Source organism: Lemur catta, chromosome 1 (genome assembly GCF_020740605.2).
Source record: "Lemur catta isolate mLemCat1 chromosome 1, mLemCat1.pri, whole genome shotgun sequence".
NCBI lineage: Eukaryota > Metazoa > Chordata > Mammalia > Primates > Lemuridae > Lemur > Lemur catta.
In genome coordinates, this window is record NC_059128.1 from 144,798,091 (window position 1) to 144,816,382 (window position 18,292).

The 18,292-nt window shown below is 48.0% G+C and overlaps 1 protein-coding gene across 4 annotated transcripts in view; it reads right to left on the reverse strand.

Annotated features, from left to right (window-relative positions):
- Window positions 1–487: 487 nt before the first annotated feature.
- ITGA9 (integrin subunit alpha 9) overlaps window positions 488–18,292 on the reverse strand; it is a 328,677-nt gene continuing 310,872 nt past the window's right edge. For all 4 annotated transcript variants that reach the window (XM_045536738.1, XM_045536741.1, XM_045536745.1 and 1 more), the window contains 2 exons: window positions 13,037–13,156; window positions 488–3,093 (listed from right to left, as the gene is read on the reverse strand). In XM_045536738.1, the coding sequence (XP_045392694.1) occupies window positions 2,995–3,093; window positions 13,037–13,156 (219 nt within the window). In that variant the 3' untranslated portion in view covers window positions 488–2,994. The remainder of the gene's footprint in view (window positions 3,094–13,036; window positions 13,157–18,292) is intronic.

Below are 18,292 nucleotides of genomic sequence, written 5' to 3' on the forward strand. Positions count from 1 at the left end.
TCTTTATCATTGTGCTAAATGTTAACTCCACGGTCCCTGAAGCCCCACCTGCGACTCAGCACGATCAGACAAGCAGAGCACCGTCCTTACCCAGACAGGTTCCTGGGCTGGCTGCCAGCATTTACTTCTGGTGTTGCCAAGTACGGTTTCCTTAAAAACTGCCTTATGAAGTCTTCGTGACCTGGATGCACAACTACTCGTGTGGGTTTCCCATGCAGAATCAAATGGATCCCGGCTCTGAGACAGCCCACAGGAGTCCACCCTCTCTGAAGTGGGGCTTTGCCCTCTGGCTGGCAGAACTGTGGACCTGTGAGTCACCCTTCTACACTGTCACAAGAGGCACCTGTACCCCTTGCAGGAGGCAGGTTAGTGGCTATAAATGTGTTTGGCCAAAGCTGCTGCTGGAGCTGTCCCGGATCTACCCCTTAAGAATCCTAAATGATTTGTTAAAAGAAAACATGACACGATTAACAGGAGTCCATCAAAGGAAAGTGGCAAATGGGGTTCCATTTTTAAAAATCCACATTGTACATGCCATTGTAGGAGGCTTTGCCAGCCTAAGGCAAAATGTGCCTGTGGTATTCTCCGGAGAACCTCTAGCACCTAGCACACTGCCCGACACACGGCAGGCATCCTATAAACGGCTGTAAATGAGTGACTGAAACCCACCCAAGGCTGCTTTTCTTATTGCTTTCGATAAACCTCATAAACAGACTCTGAGTGAGAGCTGGTTTCTTTGCCTGATCCTGCCCTGTAGGTACCCCTGTGCCTCTGTTCACTGTGAGAAGCAACGACCCCAACTTCTAGGACCAGCTCAGTTCATGCCCATGGCCCTCTGGCTTTTCTGTCTGTTCCCACATTCCCCAGGAAGGAAGCCTGACTTACTATCTTTCTGCAGCAGGATCAGCTGCATAATAATAAGAAACCCAAAGACACACACACACACACTCCATGCCAGGCTTGCACCTGCGCAGCACCCTCATAATCTTGCCAAAGCTTTAGATATATTTGTATTAGCCAAGTATGTGTACAGAAAACCTGTCTCCCCTAAAGCTGAGCTCTGTGTCCTTTAACAACATTCACAGACTGTCAACATGTTAGCTTCCAGTACACATAAGAAAGATCCATAAGATAGATCCTTGGTCTTATATAGTGTTTTATTCCCACTGGATGCCATCTGTATGTAGCTCGGCTTTGGCAGGCTGCATGTGATAAGCCGTTCAGACTCTTCATTAGATGCTGCTCTTAGCCCCATGTTTTCTGCTTATTAGATGGTTACGCAGCAGTGGGCACAGCAGCCATGGCTGCGAACAGTTACTGAGTGATCACTATGGGCCAGGTGCAGTGCTGAGCATGCTACATCCATCATCTCACTGCCCTTTTAGAAAATCACACCGCACTCAAAACCGGGCAGCACAGTGCATCTGATAACATGTCTACTGTCAAACAGAGAGCTTGGGGATGGAAGGCTGCAAGTCAGCATTCACACATGCAGGACGTGGCAGGACATCAGCGCTCTGCTCAGATCCCTTTATATCATTTCTGTGTGTCTCCCAGGTTGGGGGTGCACCTGTGGCTTTCCTTTAGAGGACTACCTCTGAGCTCCTGGGGCCATTCTGCCAGCAGGAACTGAGAGCAGAATGTTTACATCTCCCCCAGGTGCAGGAATATGAAAGCCCGGCTCCCTTGCCTCAGGGTGGGACTACTCTGAGGCCCAGCTTACCCTCCAGAGCTCCCCTGATCAGGCTGAAGCTGCTCCGTGGAACCTTCCCTGACATGGCACCTTTGCCTGGCTTCCTCCCCTTCCCCATCCTGCTTCCCTGGTCCTTTACTGGTATCCCCCAGGGGCACTTCCTTCATAAGTTACTTGCACACAAATCCTTCTTTCAGGGTCTGCTTCTTGGGAACCCCACCTAAGATACTTTTTTGAAAAGAAGGTTGAATGGTCATCTCTGGGGAAGAATCTGCAATTACCACGCGCTGGGACAGCAGAGTGGCGGGGAAAATGGAAACCTGTGAACTAAAATCGCCATGAGAAGGCAATGCCTCCCAGCATTCAGACCCAAGTCTCTGCCTGAGAGGCACGGATTTAGTCCTTGTGGTGTGTGAACTCCTACGCATGAGGTCCAGGATGAGATGTCATTCTGAGGTTTAGCAGATGACCGACTGGCGCTGTTCCAAGCTTTCATCCGTCAACCCAAGCAGGAGGAGGTGAGGTGTCTGCTGTATAAAGGTGACGCAGAGCAGACTCGCTGCTAGCAATCATGCATTCCATCCAAGTTCTTGTTGGGAATCTTCCAATGAAAGGTCCATATGCAAAAACACTTACAGTGCTTTAGCGCACTTTAGTGCATGACTCCAAACTTGACTCCGGGCAATAAAGATGTGAAATGTCTTAGGGGTCTTGCCACAATCCACAGTTTATATGCACCACTGCCAGCTTGGTGGATTCATTACATGAGGTTTCTTCAGCTTATTTTATCTGCAAGTCTTTTTAATAGCGAGTTCCAAAATACAATAAGATTTTTATCCTTTAAAATTTGTAAAGTCACGTACGTGTACTTCCAAGATTTTCGGCCAGATATCAGTGCTTGAATGAATTATATAACTATTTAATAGAAATAATAAAACATTGATACAAATATAAAGACATAATCAGTATAAAAGGCTTATATTTATAAAAATACTTTTAGGTAACAGTTTTCCCCTGAGGGTTGACCACGCATGTTGCATCCATAAATATTGCTCGGCTCTGTAGCTTGCTTTCCAAAGTTCAGAGTTCATCTTTCAAAGAAAGTGGTGGTGGCTCTGGTCATGTGACCTGGCCTCAGTGGCTGCCGCAGGCTGGCACCTGGGCTCGACAGAATGAGGAAGAGAACAGCATCAGTGGGGCCTCCGAAAAATCTGGAGAAGATTTTTTTTCTTCCAAATATGGAAGATACAAAGATCAAGGATGACAGGCTAGTGATCGGGTCATGTGATCGGTGTGGCAGCTCACTGGTTTTTCTGGACCAAGTCCCAACTGTCTTCGTTCTCTTTCCGGTTCTTTTCAGCTTCGATAATTTCTTTGTACCTTCGGCGAAAGAATCCCATCTGTAAGGCAGAAAGAGGACAGGCTGGGTTAGGAATGCGAGCGAATCTGCCACTTCGCTTCCAAGATAGCCTGGCAGTGAGTAGGGGTCATGGGGGCTGCAAGGCACAAAATGCGTGCACTTCCTGCGGGCTATCTTAACGGTAACTTGTTTGTTCCTTGCAAAATGCTTCTGGTGTAGTGTTTCCCAAACTGCGTGCTGGGGAACACTAGTTAATGAGAGCAGTTCAAAGGTGTTCGGGAGTGAAAAAATGTTTCACGGCCAAATAAGTGTGGGAAATGCTGCATTCTTTCGTTCTTTCTCTTAGAGATTTGTAACGTATAGCAGAACAGTAAGGGATCTAATAACTCCGGTGGGGAGGAAACCCGGGGACCTGACATTTCCCACGCTTATTTGGCTTTTGATAAAACTATTACCGCCCTGACAGATATTAGCCGTCTGTGGAATAATTTGATAAATACTGTTCTCACATGGCAAGCTTTTTTAAGTGTCTGCAGGTCCATGTTCTTCCTTGCTGTCATCTAGATCTTTCTCTCAAACCTTGGAATCCATGCTGGGTGCAGCACAGTGAGCAGCATGTACGCATCAGGAATTGGGGTTTCAACCTCACCCAGGATGGCAGTTTCCCCCATCCCAGTTCTGAAAAGACTCTCCCTCTGATATTGCATTCGGTTTTATGACTTCTCACATATGCTGAGACGATCTGCTAGTTTTTCTTCCACCGTCATCACAGGCACTACCACCAAACATTGAAGCGACTTTTTGTAGTCCAAAGCTTACCTTTTCTTCCCAGCTCAGGGAGAGTTGGCATCTCTCATCCTTTGCTCAGCAGCATTAGTGGCCTCTGTTTCTGAGGTCAGACATCCCTCCCCGCAGCTGCCCTTAAGCATGCCAACTGTAGAGGGTGTCTGAACACCCAGCTCCCTCGCTCCTTGGAGGGGATAACCCTGAGGTGCATGTTCTGCCAGAGCTTCCCAGTGGAACTTGCCCGCAGAGGGAACCAGACTGACAGCACATCCTTATTGGCTTCCTTCCCTTCCCCATCTTACTTCCCTGCCCTCCAACATCGTTTCCTGAGATCATCTCCCAAATAAACTACTTACACTTAACTCTTAGTTTCAAACCCCTTGAGTATGGGAATTCAAACGTAGACACACACTGGATCTGCTGCTGACAAGCCCGCTGCACTGCAGGTGCGTGGAACCACATTATCATTAGCTTGTAATTCCCAGAGTCATATAGGAAAACTCTTAAGACTTGCAATCTCTGCAGTCTGTTGCCACCAGTGAGAGCACATATAAGACATGCCCACAAATCACGAAACCCAGCTCTCGTGGGCATATCCAACATCTTTGTTGTCTGTGTATTTGTACTTGGGCTTCTTCACAATGAGCCAAGTATCCATCCAGGGAGGCACCACAGTCACCCCGATGGCCATGAGCTCCTCAACAGAGGGGAAAGCAGGTGGAGATCAGGAATCATCCTGCTGCACCATCTTCCTACCCACTTCCTACCCAGTATGGGCCACTGGCCTAGCCAAAGATGAGAACTGTCCAGAGAGCTCCCAGGCAGCTCCACCCATGTTGCCAAGGACACGCTAAGCATGCACCCTGAGTGGAGTCAACAAGGTGGTCCAGTTGGAACAACTGAGAAGGAACAGAAGATTTCTTAGAACAACTGGCAACAGCCTTGTGTTCTGAGCTTCAATCCTCAAGGCCAGTTTTATAAATAGACATTGAGTTCCTGGTGTTTTTGGACTTGGAGGTTTCTTCCCAGCATAGGGCCACATTTGTCAGAACCCCATGTTCTGACACCCCCACGCATACACTTTTCTGTCCTCAAACCTCTATCACTTCTCCCCGCTGCAAGGGACGTGGAAAGGGGGCTTGGCCTGAATGTCCTGGATAATCAGGAAGAGTCACTGTTGTCACCCCCACAGCAGGCCAGAAAATCAGATCAAGACTTACTGGAAATGTCTAAGAAGCTACTGCTTGAAATATCATTCTTTAGAGATAATAATGTGTGGGGGGTCACGTGCATCTTCTGTGTTGAGGAGAACGTAACCATGAAAGTGTGGCTGGACATGACAGGGAATAAGGTTCTTCTTTAGCAGCAGCTTTGGCTGCTGATGGTGTCATGTTCCAACAATCCCAGGCTACTCGGTTTCAATTCCAGAGTCGTAACATATCCCTACTGTGGCACCAATCTTGATTCCTGTTCCCAACACAAGCTGGGTATGTAATCTCTTGGATGAGAGGCTGGAGCTGCCACTTATGTGTTTCTTTCTTATTTGGAGCCCAAAGAACAATCCTTAAAACATAATGCACTTTCATGGCTAGGAAGTGGTGGGTACAGTAGTGCAGGCTGTGCACTGCATATAAGAGGGTAGGGGTGTGCCACTCACATCACAGATATCACAGATATATAAATTTATTACAACTATTTTCCAACAGATGGCAGTAGAGTGTCTCAGTCTAATAACATCAGTAGATTTTCTGGATTTTCTGACAGATAGAAGTAAAGGGTCTTGAGGATGGGGTGCTGTTTTACTAGTGTGCACAAGGTGCCATATGGGCTACTGGTGACCCTATCAAACTCATATTGTTTCTTATATGATCAAACTACTTCTATTTCAGAAAAGGAGGATGTCTCCCTTGTGCTTTGTTTAGAGCTTGGTTTTGTCTTTCGGTACAGAACCCATTGACAGACAGCATGTCCCCCTGCAAACAACTGTCACACAGGCTTGTCCAGTGACACAAGGGCCTGTTCAGAAGAGGTCTGTGGAAGAGATGTGGCGCAAGGAGCCCAGAATCCTGATTACTACTCACGCTCCGACTAGCCACCCTCCGGGCCAATGAGGAAGGTCATTTCTGGCTCTGAGCCCCAGTGTCTTTGTCTCTGCCTGAGAGATCAATGGCATTCTCAGACCTCTTCCATCCCTAAAATGTGATGACAGCTTTTTCTGTTGTCCCCAAAGTGAATTCAAGCCTGTAGGTTGTGGGCCACATAGCTGTGTACACAGGACTCAGGGAACAAGGTACTGAACCCTTGTCCAGTGTCAACTTTTCTCAAAGATTTTTGGGAAATTTTTTGAAAATTCAATTTTCAAATTTTTTTTTCAAGTTTTGAGTGAAACAAGTAAAACAGTTTAACAATATTTTAAATGATTATGAGGTCTTTGAATTCATAAAACACATGCAGTTATGTTCACTTATTTAACTTTTACAGTCTTTCGAATTATGGGATTTCAATGTCAATTTTAGCAGTGTGGGAAGGAGGCAAGCCTTGGAGGAGTGGAACAAGTAGCTCTCTGTCAGATGTCTCACAAGCGTCAGAGTTAGGGCCTTCGCATGTAAGTCTAGAACTCTTAACTCCTGTAACATAGTGACTGATAATCTCATCAGGAATGGGAAAAATATCAATCCCTTTTTTAAAAAGTCAAAACAAAAAACCCTCAAGAACAAGTCACCTACAGTAATCTCTGCAAGAATTGGAAAGAGCATGCTGTCCTCTAAGTCCTGCAGTAGGCATGATATTGTTCTCAATAGGTGTCAATAACTACAGATCAACAAATGAAGAACAGATCTTCCTAGCTAACATTTTTTAAATAGAATTTCCATTAGGAATGGGGAAGTGAAAAACTAAATTCAGCAAGGTTTTGCCATCCCCCCGAGTAACACTAAACTAAAGAGAATGACTCTGAATTTGATCATCTAACAAGTACAGATGATCCCTGACTAATGATGGTTCGACTTAGGATTTTTTGACGTCATGATGGGTTTATCAGGGTGTTAGATACATTTGTGACTTACGATATCGTAAGTCAAGGAGCATCTGTAGTCCCCTTACCTGAGAGACGGCGGCTACATCACTAATTGTTAGGACATGTGCCAGAGGAGACCCAGGAGGCACTTCACCCTGCCACACACATCACTTCACAGCCAGTTCTACCTACTCCATTACTGCCGAGACCTAAGTCCCCCCTACTGGGGCCGTTAGCACACCCCCCAGTTAAGCAGGCCTCCCTCAGACACACACGCCCGCTCCTGTTAGTGCTCACGGGTGCCTCGGGGAAGACTGGGACGTGCTGGACAAATCCCTCCTTTTGCTGCCAGCCGAGCCCACCCTGAGGGTGCTGGGAAATGACCAGTGATGAGCTAAGCGGGACCCTCAGCTGCCCCACACTCACTTCCAATCCAATGGAGTCAATGTTTTCCTGCACTTTTTCTGGAACTTTCCGGGGTTTGCTTTGCCACTTGAGGGGCAAGGGGCTGTGTTAACTGTTCCATCTGTAGCAGAAGAAACATTCACAGAAATCCTAGAGGAGGCTCAAGCCACGCTTTGCTCGGCTGGAGGCCAAGGGAGCAGTGTGTTTTCTGGTTTCGTGTCTGCGCTAGTCTCGATGAGACCAGCTCCCTGAACCCTCTCGACAGACTTACACAATGCTATGATATCACCCTGTCTCAAAAAACTGCCAGAAAACTCCTAGGGAAAGAGCAGTTTCCCCCTGATTAGCCCTAATTAGGCGGGTGCCGCGTGAGGCCCGAGGCCTAGGGGGCCAGGCCTGCCCGAGTTCTGGGGTACCCAGCCCTGCAGCACCAGCCTCGTCCTGCCCAGCCCATGTTGGGGTGAGAGGGACTGGCCGGACAACTCCATGGCGTCTGGTATCTTGGGGGCTCACTCTAACTCCCCCACCACTGGGTTGCTTCCTGGGCAGGGATTCCAAGAACCTTGGACACGCTCCTTCTTTGGAGTGACTCGGGGCTTCATGTTTATGGGTCTCTTCAGTTACTTGACTATTTACATAGCATGTCTCTGTCTCGAGATGTCAACAGTGCAACATCAGCCCAATATTTACTTCCAAGCATAAACAAGCCCCCCCGAATGTCTCTGGCACACAGTTTTAATTGAGGCAGCGTGAAGCGGGGTGGTGAGTGCATGCACATGTGTCTGTGCATTTTCGTTTTCTTTGGAGAAGCAAGGACGGGTTCTCACAGCCCGGTTTGGAGGCAAGGTGATCACCCAGTGACCTCCGGAGGCGCTGCCAAACCTTACACATTCTCTGAACCATTTCACAGATTTATTTTTCTAAGCATTTCTGCTTGAGGTCAGAAGTAATGCTCTCAAATAAAAACCATGAACCCAAAGCCAGCAGAAAGCAGCAGGCTCTTGGAACAGCCCCAGCTGACAGAGTGTGAGCAGCCCTTTCCCGAGAGGCAGGAACACATCCTGCAGGCTGCCTCTTCGCCACTTGGGCAGTCAGGTCCTAGGCCTTCTGGGAGGAGACCAGCCACAGGGCTGGCGAAGCGGTGGCACTGCCCTTTGCTCCTAGCCACCTCAGTTTGCAAAAGGAGAGAGAGGAGAGGAGGTGGGGGGTCCCTGGCTGAATGCAGTGGAGGAGGATGCAGAGCCTTCCCTGTCACTGAGCCTGTGTGTTTTGGCAAACTGCAGACAGATAGACAGACAGAAGCGGGGACATGAGGAGGGCATGAGAGAGGTTGAGGGGGAGAGGGGAGCTTGGAGCCCTAAATGAGGGAAGCGGGGTGTCTTTCTTCCAGAGGAAAAACACCGAGGCATCTCTGCTGTCCTTCCACACGAGCCAGACTGGCCTAATGGGCCGAAGGCATTTCTTGAAGGTGCGAGTCACATACCAAGGTGGTATCCCTCCTGCACCTCTGAACAATTAAACTTTTGGCTCATAAACAGGCCTGTATGATTGTCTTGAAGAGGCGCCAGACCCAGGCATCTTCCAACCCAGTCAGGAGCTGAGGGAAAGGAGAGGGACTCATTTGGATTCTTCCTCCTTTAAAAGAGTTTCATATTTCAAAGTTTTCTTCCTGCATGGTGGTTTGGCAGGCTACTGTAATCCTCGCACATAAAGTTTAAATTATGGCTCCCAGCGTCTGCTAACATCTTGGCTTCGGGAAAGCTGATTAGGATCTATTTCAGAATTTGAAGAAGGGTCTGGTTAGCTTTGGGCCCTCGTTGTGGATTTTGTGCCAGAGCCAGGGCCTGCTGCCGCCAAGCATGAGAGAATGCCTGGGATGCCAGTGGAGGGGCCTTCTGGAAGGCCCCCGGGAGCTGCACAGAGTCAGAGGCAGCTGAGGCGGCTGGGAGGCTGCAGCTCAGCTCTGGGAAGGGCATTTGCTGACCCTATAAGGGCTTTCTGTGTTAGAGAAATGGTTAACAGCACCACACTGCATGAGTAGGAGAGGCCAGGGGCTGGTGGCACAGGCCACCTCCTGCTCACCCCTCAGGCCTGTGCTCTGCTAACTGCTTTTCCCAGAGGTCTTCAAGATTGAGGGAGGGCTCTGTTTTACCTCTGTTGTTTTTATCTCTGAACCTTTGCCCAGGGCCTGCCACCTAGTAGGGACCTGATGCCACGCGCTGAATGAAGGTGCCGGCCACCCTGCAGACATGGCAGGGCTGTGCGGTACTGTGAGTGCATCAGCACAGCCGGCGGCTTTGCTCAGCTGCAGCGCTGTGGAGCAGTTCATGTTTGTGCGACATAGTTTTGGGAGCAATGCCTTTGGCTCATGAGCTCAAGGCAGGGGCAAGCAATCATAGGTAGCCATGTCAAGAGCTACTCTAGAAGGAAGGACTACTTCGAATCCTGCCTTCCCCACCCTGGGTAAGGGCAACCATCCTTTGTCTCAACAGTAACAGGACTGACAGCTACGCTTTTTATCTCCTCGACCTCTCAAGTCTATCTGGTCACCAAATCCACCTGTTCTAGCTTGGTCTCCTCCTGTCTACCCATGGGGACAGCCCTCACCCCCACTCTGCCCCCAGATCTCTCTCCTGACGCAGATCTGGCCAGGCCACAGCTCTGCTCACAGGCCCCCCCGCACTCTCCCTTTGTCCTGGCCAGCCGGGCCTTTGCAATGGCGGTAGCTGGTCTCATTGCAGGTCACCCACTGCCCTCCTGTGACACACCTCACAGGCTGCTCCGCACAAATCCTGCTTATTTTCTCACCCCCTCTTCCCTCTGGATGGAACATCCACCTGCCCTTCCCTGCCTGGAAAACTCAAAGCGACACCTCATTTGTGAAACGTCCTCTGACTTCTCCTGGGAGTTCCTGTGTGCTAAGCACAGTGCTAAGCACTTTCCCTGCTGGGTGTGCTCGTCTCCTTTTCACAGAGGAGGAAACCGAAGGTCACAGAGGGCAGGCAACTCCCCCAAGGCCTCACAGCTGGCGAGTGAGAGAGCCAGGCCCACAGAGCACAGCTGTCAGCCCGCAACACCACGCTCCCGTCCGCTCACTGGACTGTGCGCGGGTTTAGCCCCACTCCCCTCACGGGGGCGAGGGAGGGGGATTCACGGTGGCTTCTTCTCAGCTTCCAGGGCAGTGACTGCAGGGCACTGGCCACCCTCCACTATGCTGGGTGGTGAGGCTGGCACGGGCAGGGGAGGGGCACAGTCATCAGCACATCCCGGAGCCTGGCGCAGTGCTTGGGACAGTGTGCATTAATTGTGAGTAGAAATGAAATACTGCTCGGGGACGACTCGCAAAGCCGTTCCGACCCACGTGGCCTCGGAGCTTCCCTGCCACCTGTGCGTGAGGGCAGGACCCCGTCTGGGTTAGGACACGTGGTGTGCCCCTTCACTGCCGCGCCCGGTCGCCCTCCCAGTCCTGGCAGAGGGTGAAGTCTGCCTCCTTGGATCCTGGCTCTTTGGATCTCACACAGCTGGGTGACCTCAGGGGTCTGGCCACCCACGACAGCCAACTCCTGTCACCGCACTTTCTTTAAACAAACGCTGCAAGGCGAAGCAAAGCAGATGGCAGGTGGGAGGAGACGGGACACCCCTGGGTGGGCATGCCCGCCATGGGGACAGGGGCATGGCCACACCCTCCCGTGGGGAAGAGCATCTCCTCTCATTTCAAGAGCCCATAGAGGCAGAAGGAAGTGCACACACACACACACACCCCTGCTACTCAGCGAGAAGCCTGTCTTTTCAGACCCGTACACTGAGCAGGCTTTGTTCTCCACCCACAGACCAGAGGCTGTCTCAGCAGGAAGGAGTTGGAGTTGGAGACAAGGGAGAATTAAGAATCTTTCTGGCAATTCACATTAAATAAACAACAAATTGGCAGATTTCTTTTAAAAAAGGTAATTTCCACTATACAGGAAAACAGACACTTCTGATATACTGCTTGTGGGAGGGTGAATCGGTATAACCTTTCTAGAGGGCAATTTGCAATAAAAAAGGGCTTAAAACATGCATTCCTTTTGGCTCTGTAATTCCATTTCTAGGGTTTTGTCCTAAGGACATAATGAGGGTTTTGTGCAAATATTTGGCTCCAAGGATATTTACTGTGGCATTGTTAAAGAAGTGTGACACCAGGAGTAACCTAAATTCCAACATTAGGGACTGGATGGGTAAACTGCAAACACTCCAGAGCCTTACGACAGTGCTGGAAACGGGCTTTGAGCAACATGGAAAGATGTTCACAGTATCGTCTTCAGGAGGGGAAAATAGGATGCAAAATAACACACGGGATGTCCGAAAAGCATGGAACATGAGATAAACTTATTTTCAAGTAATATGTTCAATATATTTTCTTCAACCTCCAGACAACTTTTTAGGTGAAGTATCTCTAAATTTAAAGCAATGGATCCAATTGTTAATCTGAAAAATGTACAATAAACACATTATTTTTCCTGTGTTTCTAGATTTCTTAAGAAGTCTGAGGTGTACTTGTCATATTTTTTTCCAGAGTAATAATTGAACCCCTTGCTTTAAATTTACAGGCACTTTGCCTGAAACTATATTGTGTATATTACTGGAAAATGTAACAAATACACTAATCAAAAATAAGCTGACCCTATGAGAATGCCTGGGCTGTATCTATACATGCAGGGAAAAAGGTCAAAAAGAGACAGCACAGTGGTTATTGTGGCTACTTTTGGGATGTGAACTCCTGGATGTTTGACAACCTTTTCTCCTTATTGATATGTTATCATGTTTGGTCAATAAATACACATTTTATAATCCCAAAGAAATTATTTGATTTTAAAATATCCATCTGTAATAATCTAAGAGGCTGTTTCCACCTGCATCTGAAATGTAGAATACAAAGCAGCAAGGGCTCTGGTGTCAGGAAGTCCCGGCTATGGCCCTGGGCTGTTTTGGAGCTGGGGACACAGTGGGAACAAGGACAGACGTGGGCCCCATTCACTGGAACATCACTGCCTTCATCAGATACTGACTCTGGTACCATTACTGATGAATATGGAGGCTTCTGAAGTAAAAGGACTCTAGATCTCTGAGCGCGTAAAGCAAAGAAATCCTCCGGGGCTTGGTGGGGAGCACACCCCTTTCTCCTTGGCAGAGTGACACTCGAGGCAAGGCATGAAAGAGCAGATGAGGGAGGCAGGGCAGGTCTACACCCTGGGTCACCTATAAATGAACCACCGTGGGGTTGGGAGAACTGATGAAGCTACCCAGGCAGTGCTCTAGATTTGTAGCCCATCTCAGTTGTAATCCCAAAGAAATTAATTAGGATTACAACTGAGTCTTCTGGGCAGAAATCTTTCTCATATTCCATTAGGGAAAAGAAGAAAGACTTGCCCTAGAGTTCCCTTTCTTATTCTTTCTTCAAGCGAATGGTACCCCATGCCCCTCCCAGCTGTTACTGCCGGGGCTTCTGTTCTGGAGTGAGGTTCCCACCATCCTGTGTTGGCACTGGCGTAACTCTCGTAGGGAAGTAAGAGAAGAGGGGGCTGAGACTTTCGTTCTTTCTCTAAAGTGGTCCAAACCCTCAGTTATGAATGGCCTCAACGCAAGCCAAGGTTCCATTCCCTGCCTGAAGGGGACACTGCCCTCCATGGTACCTGTGCCAAGGCGGGAGAACAGGAAACCCTTCCAAGGTGCTCCAATCTTGGAGAGGCAGGAGGGCGGGGTGTCATGGGTGGGGACTCCATGGGGCCCTGTGACTCACCTTCCAGAGCAGCACAGCCAGCAGCAGGAAGATGAGGATTCCCACCAGCAAACTTATGGCGATGATCCACCCCACGACGTAGCCTCGGGGCTCCAGATTGTGCAAGGCCTCGAAGACCACCTAGGAGGCAACGCAAAAGTGAAAATGTTTCCCGAAGGAAGCACCCGCAGCATGATGGAGCCCGGGCTGGGCTTGACGTTTGGAGAGAACTAGAGACAAGTGTCCAGACTGTGTTACTAAAACATACACTCCGCTGAGCATCTTTCTGACTGTAGACTGATGGATTTTTCACTAGCACAGGAAAAGCCACTTGAAATTCAAGCCCCAGGTCTTGAAAACCTTGTAATGACAACAACTCTGATTCAAACATCAGGAAGTGAACAAAAGTGTAGTGAAAAACTTAGAGGACACACTATGTTCCAAATTAAGAACAGACAACAACAGTTTACCTTTTATTTTTGTTTTGAAACAAAGGACATGAGGGTGCTCTCCACATAAGACCGTGCTTTCCAAGTGTTCAGCTCAATGTGTAACTTAGAGGTATTATTTGATTAATACCAGTTTCCTCATTAGACTGTGGATTCCAAGGGGGCTGGGACCCAGTGTGCCTTGGGCCTCCTGGCAGTGCCTGGCACATTGAAGGAAGTCACTGAAGAAGCTGCGCTGTGGTTTCCCATGGGAGCCACATGCCCTCAGAGCCCATGTCTCAGTGAAGTGAGGCAAGTCTTCCCAAAACTCACTGGAGCTCAGTGGTGCGCTGGAGCTGGCTCCCATCAGCTCATGAGAGCCCACTGTGCATCTCTTCCCAATTCTGCATCTGGTGACGTGGTGATGCTACTTTGAAACGGGCTATGGTGTGAGTATTTACACCACAGAAACTGGCAAACAAATCAGGGCTCCCCTACCCTCCTGCCAGAGAACTGATTATTAAACACGTGTCAGCTCACCACTGACCGTCCCCTTCAGCTTTGCTTTAGCTCTCCTGGTCACAGTGGAGTTTGGTTTGCTAAATTCAAAGCATCTTCTATGTCCTCTGCTGCCTAATAAACCCTCTCTAATACACCACTGTCCCGTTAAGCTCCTCACTGCCGAAAAGACAAAAATCCCAGCTCTGGGCAGTCATCATCTCCTCTGGCTACAGACAGGCTGGCCCAACCACAGGTCTTCGCTCAAGCTGCGCCGTCTCCTTGGAATGCCCATTGCTGCCTTGGGAAAGGCCGATCTAAAACTAGCTCAATCCTGAGGTCAGCTGATGATCTACCTCTGCCAGGAAGCCTCACTCATCACCGAAGCCCAGGGGTCCAGCCCCTTGCTCAAGCCCAAGCAGTGACTGGGCATAACACTGACTTGTTTCCACCCAGCACTGCTTATTTAACCTTTTGAGCACCTGGCTCCCATCTCTCTGTAACATTTATTGACTCTCCTCTGTGTCAGGTTCTGTGCTTTTCTGGCAATCACTTGTTTAATTCATACAACCGCCCCATGAGGTTTCCAATACCCATTTTACAGAGGGGAACATGGAAGTCCAGAGAAGATAAGTGATTTTCTCTGGGCTGTGCAGCTCAAGTGTAGAGTCAGGATTTGAACCCAGCTCTTAGCCAACTTCAAACCCTCAAATCTAAGCTTGCCACCACCAAGTGATGGTGACGTTCTTTATATACATCGATTAAGTGGATTATTTACTGTCTCTTTCCCGGTGATAAGAAAATGCAACCATCTCTATCTCACTGCTCCCGTTCCCCCAGCTGGGGTAGGAGAGTGTGTGTGTGAACCAGGGTTAGGGGTAAACAGTCATCCGTGAGACAGAGAGGCTGCCACGGTTACACCTGCAGAGCATTATCTTAAGGGAAATCAGGCAGAGCAGAAACCATTCCTTCCTTTGTGGGAACAAATGGAAGACAAATGCCTACAAAGCACATTAGGCATTTCTGGGAATATAAATGAGGCCTCATTTTAGCACATACTCACTAGCTGTGTGACCTTGGGCAAGGTATTTTACTTCTCTGTGCCTCAGTTTTCTCATCTGTAAAACAAGAGCGGAATAGCACCTCCCCAGAGAATTAAAGAGGATGATGCGCACAGAGACCCCAGCACAGCACCTGGCACAGAGCCCACCCATGGCAAATGGAGGGTGTACCTGTTAGCATCATTGCTGCAGGCAGATTATTTTGAGGTTGGGCATGGCTGGCTACTTTTTAGTTTCAAAAAATTATTTATTGAAGTCTAATATACACAGAGAAAAGTGTACGTATTCTAAGCGTACAGCTGAGTTTTCACACACAGAATGCTAAATGCATGTGTGTAGCCAGCACCCAGATCAGGAAACTGACTGTGACCTGCCCCCCAGAAGCTCCCTTCACCCTCCCAATCACACCCCCGAGGGTAGCCACTACCCTGACCTCTAACAGCCTAGATTAGCATCACCTGCTTTTGTCCTCACACTAAATGGAATGACACTGCGTGAACTACTACTGTGTCTGGTTACTTTCTCTCGACGTTATGTTGGGGAGGTTCGTCCAGGTTGTAGCACGCCCTCTCTCCCTGCTGCATAGCATCCCACTGTGTGGACGCACCGTTGTTTATTTATCCCTGTTGCCATTGGTGGGCATGGAGGTGGTTTCCAGTCCAGGGCTGTTACAAGGAGCGACTTTCAGACAATAGGCAATCCTGAGGGTAGGACATTTGGGTTGGGGGGTGGGAGGTGGCGGCACAGGAACAGGCTCTGAGGTCGGTCATCCTAAATCCACTATGGGTTCAAATTAGCGATCAAAGACAGGCAGATTCACGTCTTTGAGTTCTTGCCCCTAAAAAGCTGTGGATCAAGTCACCTCCCACATCCACAACTTCTCACAGTTTCTCGTGCAGCTGAACTGTGAGGAACTACGAGGAAAGACGGAGTGGGAGGGGGGGCAGCTTTAATCCTGGTCCTGCTGCCACCTCAGGCAACCGAGATACAACTCCCAGTTTCCTTCTCTGTGAAACGGGTTCTGAAATGGAAAATGCGACAGTTCTCTGAAAGTGCCTGCTACCTGATCGTGTAATGAAAGTCTGCTAAACCTTCTTGCTGACAATGAATTGCTGAGCCAGGCTGGGAGCTCAGTGGGGGTTAGCTGTAAAGCCAAGCCCCTGTGCTAACCCAGATGGCTTCTCAGGGACACTGAAATCTGTATCCCGACAAAGCCACGTTGGAGGTCTGGCTTTGTGGATGCAGAGAAGGTTAGAGTAGCTGCTTCAGTTTAGTCTGGCAAATTCCGCAAGAATGCCTGTCACTTCCCTGGAATGTGGGCTTCGTCTCTTATTATTTTTAGAGATGCTGTTCTTCCTCTTGGACGGGTGCTGCACGCTTTGGCAGAGCCCGGTCTCTCACATCATGACTCCAATAACCTCATCCACGGGTGATGATCTGAGCATCCTCCAGTTCTAAGAAGTCAGATCTTAGATTAAAAAACAAAACCCAAAGGAGGGAACTACAAGGACTACATGGAGAGTTGAGAAACACTGACGATTGAGTCTCGAATCCACCACTCATGAGCTGGGAGATCCTGGCTAAACCTCTGCACTTCTCTAAACATCTTTTCTTGCTATCCTCTGTTTCCACCCCCAGTTACTATCCCAGCTCAGGCCTCAGTCTCCTCTCACCAGCACTATTTCAGGAGGCTTGGTTGGAGAAGACCTCTTGCTGTTAGAGTTGTCTTTCTAAAACACAGGTCTAATCATACTTCTCAAGTTACACTACCAATGGCTTCTCTTTAGACTGAGCATCTCATTCAGGACGCCAGGCTCTTTGCAATCTGGTCTCCTTCCTGCCTTTCCAGCCCCTCTCCAGGCACATATTCACATTCTAGCCCGTCTGCATCCTCTCCCCCATCAGGGTCCCCAGCCTCCCTGCGGGCTGCATCTGCCTCCCAGAATGCCCTTCCCTCCTTGCCTGTTTGACAAGCTCCACTACTGCTCATCTTAAAAACATTCGCACCCTTTGACTCATTAATTCTGTACTTGAAAACTTAGTCAAAGGGAAGAAATATAAAACACAGAAAAAGTTTTATACTCAAAGATGTTCAGTGCAGAATTATTTATACTGGCGCAGAATTAGAAATATCCTCAAAATCTAATAACAGGGCAACAGATAAGCAAATTATGGTCAATCACAAAATAGAGTATCATAGAGCTATTAGAAATGATGACAATAAAGCTGGCTGTCATCGTGTCAAGGCATAATTTTCAAAAAGTTAAACATATGATTCTCATGCAAATATATAGTGAATATGTGTTAAAGATTTATTTAATCCATTATTGAGGGAGTCAGAGATGGTGATTAGTTTAAAGAAAGATCTGAAAAAAGTATGTAGTCATGGGAAAAAAAGTGCTGAAATCAGATTACTAAATCAAATACACAGTTGGCTAACATCCTGAAAAGTGATAAACTATAACCTTTGGGATTATATTTTCAAACACAAAATCATTTTTATCTTTACTGGCAAGAGTCATTTATAATTTATCAGTCTTCTACAAGTTAATATGTACCTTCACACAATTTGGGCTCTGCAGAGTTATAAAAGCAGGCCTGTTTGATCAGTGCTTCTCAAATTTTATCATGTATAAGAATCACATGAGGAACTTTGTTATTAGGGAAATGCAGATTGAATGAGCGAGCCTGGAGCCAGGCCTGAGAGTCTACGCTTCCATTGACGCAACACTGCTGGTCCCTGGACCACGCTTTGAGTAGAGAGGGGCTAGGGAATGCTCCAGTGTAACGCTGAAAGGACACATAATCATCTTTTTGCCTGATTTCCAAATTTTAGATACTTTTGAAAATGCAGTAATAACATGGGGGAAAAAAGTTAAAAATATCAGAATATCATTTAATATCATTATATAGAAAACTTCAGATTTGCAGAAAAATGGTAGGAAACTTAAAAAGCAAATAGGTGTTTTTTAGGTTATTTCTCTCTCTTTTCTACTTTTTACTAAAGTTTTTAAAAAATAAGTATTTTAAAGCAAAGCAAAACAATTTTTTAAAAATGACTCTTCCAGAAGTCTGCCCTGTTCTCATATTTTCGGCAGAATTAATCATTTTCTGAGTTCCTGAAAACATAGCAATTTTCAATCTGTTAGCAGAGAAAACCTACTGTAGCAGCCCCATGTATAAAACAGAAAAGACGGGGCCTCTCTGGTTGTAAGGAAGGTGGGCAGCTAGAGCCCAGCCTGCCCAGCCGCCCCCCACACCCCGCCCCTCCCCACCCTGGCCTCAGCAGC